At 41.9% G+C, this 861-nt stretch overlaps 1 protein-coding gene across 1 annotated transcript in view; it reads left to right on the top strand.

Moving 5' to 3' along the window:
• spag1b (sperm associated antigen 1b) overlaps positions 1-861 on the top strand; it is a 13,947-nt gene that overhangs the window by 3,388 nt on the left and 9,698 nt on the right. Inside the window, exon 7 of the mRNA XM_016250574.1 lies at positions 59-189. Within this exon, the coding sequence (XP_016106060.1) occupies positions 59-189 (131 nt within the window). The remainder of the gene's footprint in view (positions 1-58; positions 190-861) is intronic.

The following is an 861-nucleotide window of genomic DNA, read 5'->3' on the forward strand; positions in this document are numbered from 1 at the left end:
GTGCGTCTGTGTGTGTGTGTGTGTGTGTCTCTGTGTGTGTGTGTGTGTGTTTCTGCAGGAGTCTGTCTCTGGCGTCTTCAGCCGCTGTGTTTAATAACCGCGCTCAGGCTCACATCAGACTGCAGTGCTGGAGCGCGGCTCTGAACGACTGCGACGCGGCTCTACAGCTGGAGCCTGGAAATGTCAAAGGTGAGGAGCGACACTCCACTGATCCACTGATATTCCAGAAAGCAGGTTATGTGACATACCCGGGTATGTTTAAGGGTAAGCAAGCGGATAAACTCAGCTTTCAGTTCCAAAACAGAGGTAACTTTCAGTGTAAGTAGATCCCAAATAAGAGGGATGATGAAAACTGCGTTATTTTTTATTTAGTACTGTCCTGAATAAGTTATTTCACATAACAGATGTTTACATGTATAAATATATAGCTATAGAGACTGTACCAGTTAGGTGGCGATATGAACCAAGTATGCAAACGGCTTTTGAACAGAGGAAGAAAGAAGTAGTATGAGCTTTTTCTTTAAAAATTCGTCGCTCCGTTGAGAATGTCTTGCGTGTTAACCAGGAACATACTCTGAGTTGAGTGAACTTACTCACACACACACCAGCATACCTCGAGTAAGCAAGGTTTGGGTTAATCCACCGAAAGTTTAGCAGATGGTAGGTTAACCTTGCTTTCTGGAATACACCCCAGAGATTAGATTAATACATTATGATTGAGATTCACAACAAAATTAAAAAAATCAAACAATAAAATGTATAACTTGCATGTAGAAAATGCACAGGTTAGCTTTACATTCCATACATACTGTAACCGCTGTACACTTACATTGTGTGTGTGTGTCTCTGTGTGTGTGTTTC

The sequence above is a fragment of the Sinocyclocheilus grahami genome, unplaced genomic scaffold, assembly GCF_001515645.1.
Source record: "Sinocyclocheilus grahami isolate Dianchi unplaced genomic scaffold, SAMN03320097.WGS_v1.1 scaffold996.1, whole genome shotgun sequence".
In the NCBI taxonomy this organism is placed as follows: domain Eukaryota; kingdom Metazoa; phylum Chordata; class Actinopteri; order Cypriniformes; family Cyprinidae; genus Sinocyclocheilus; species Sinocyclocheilus grahami.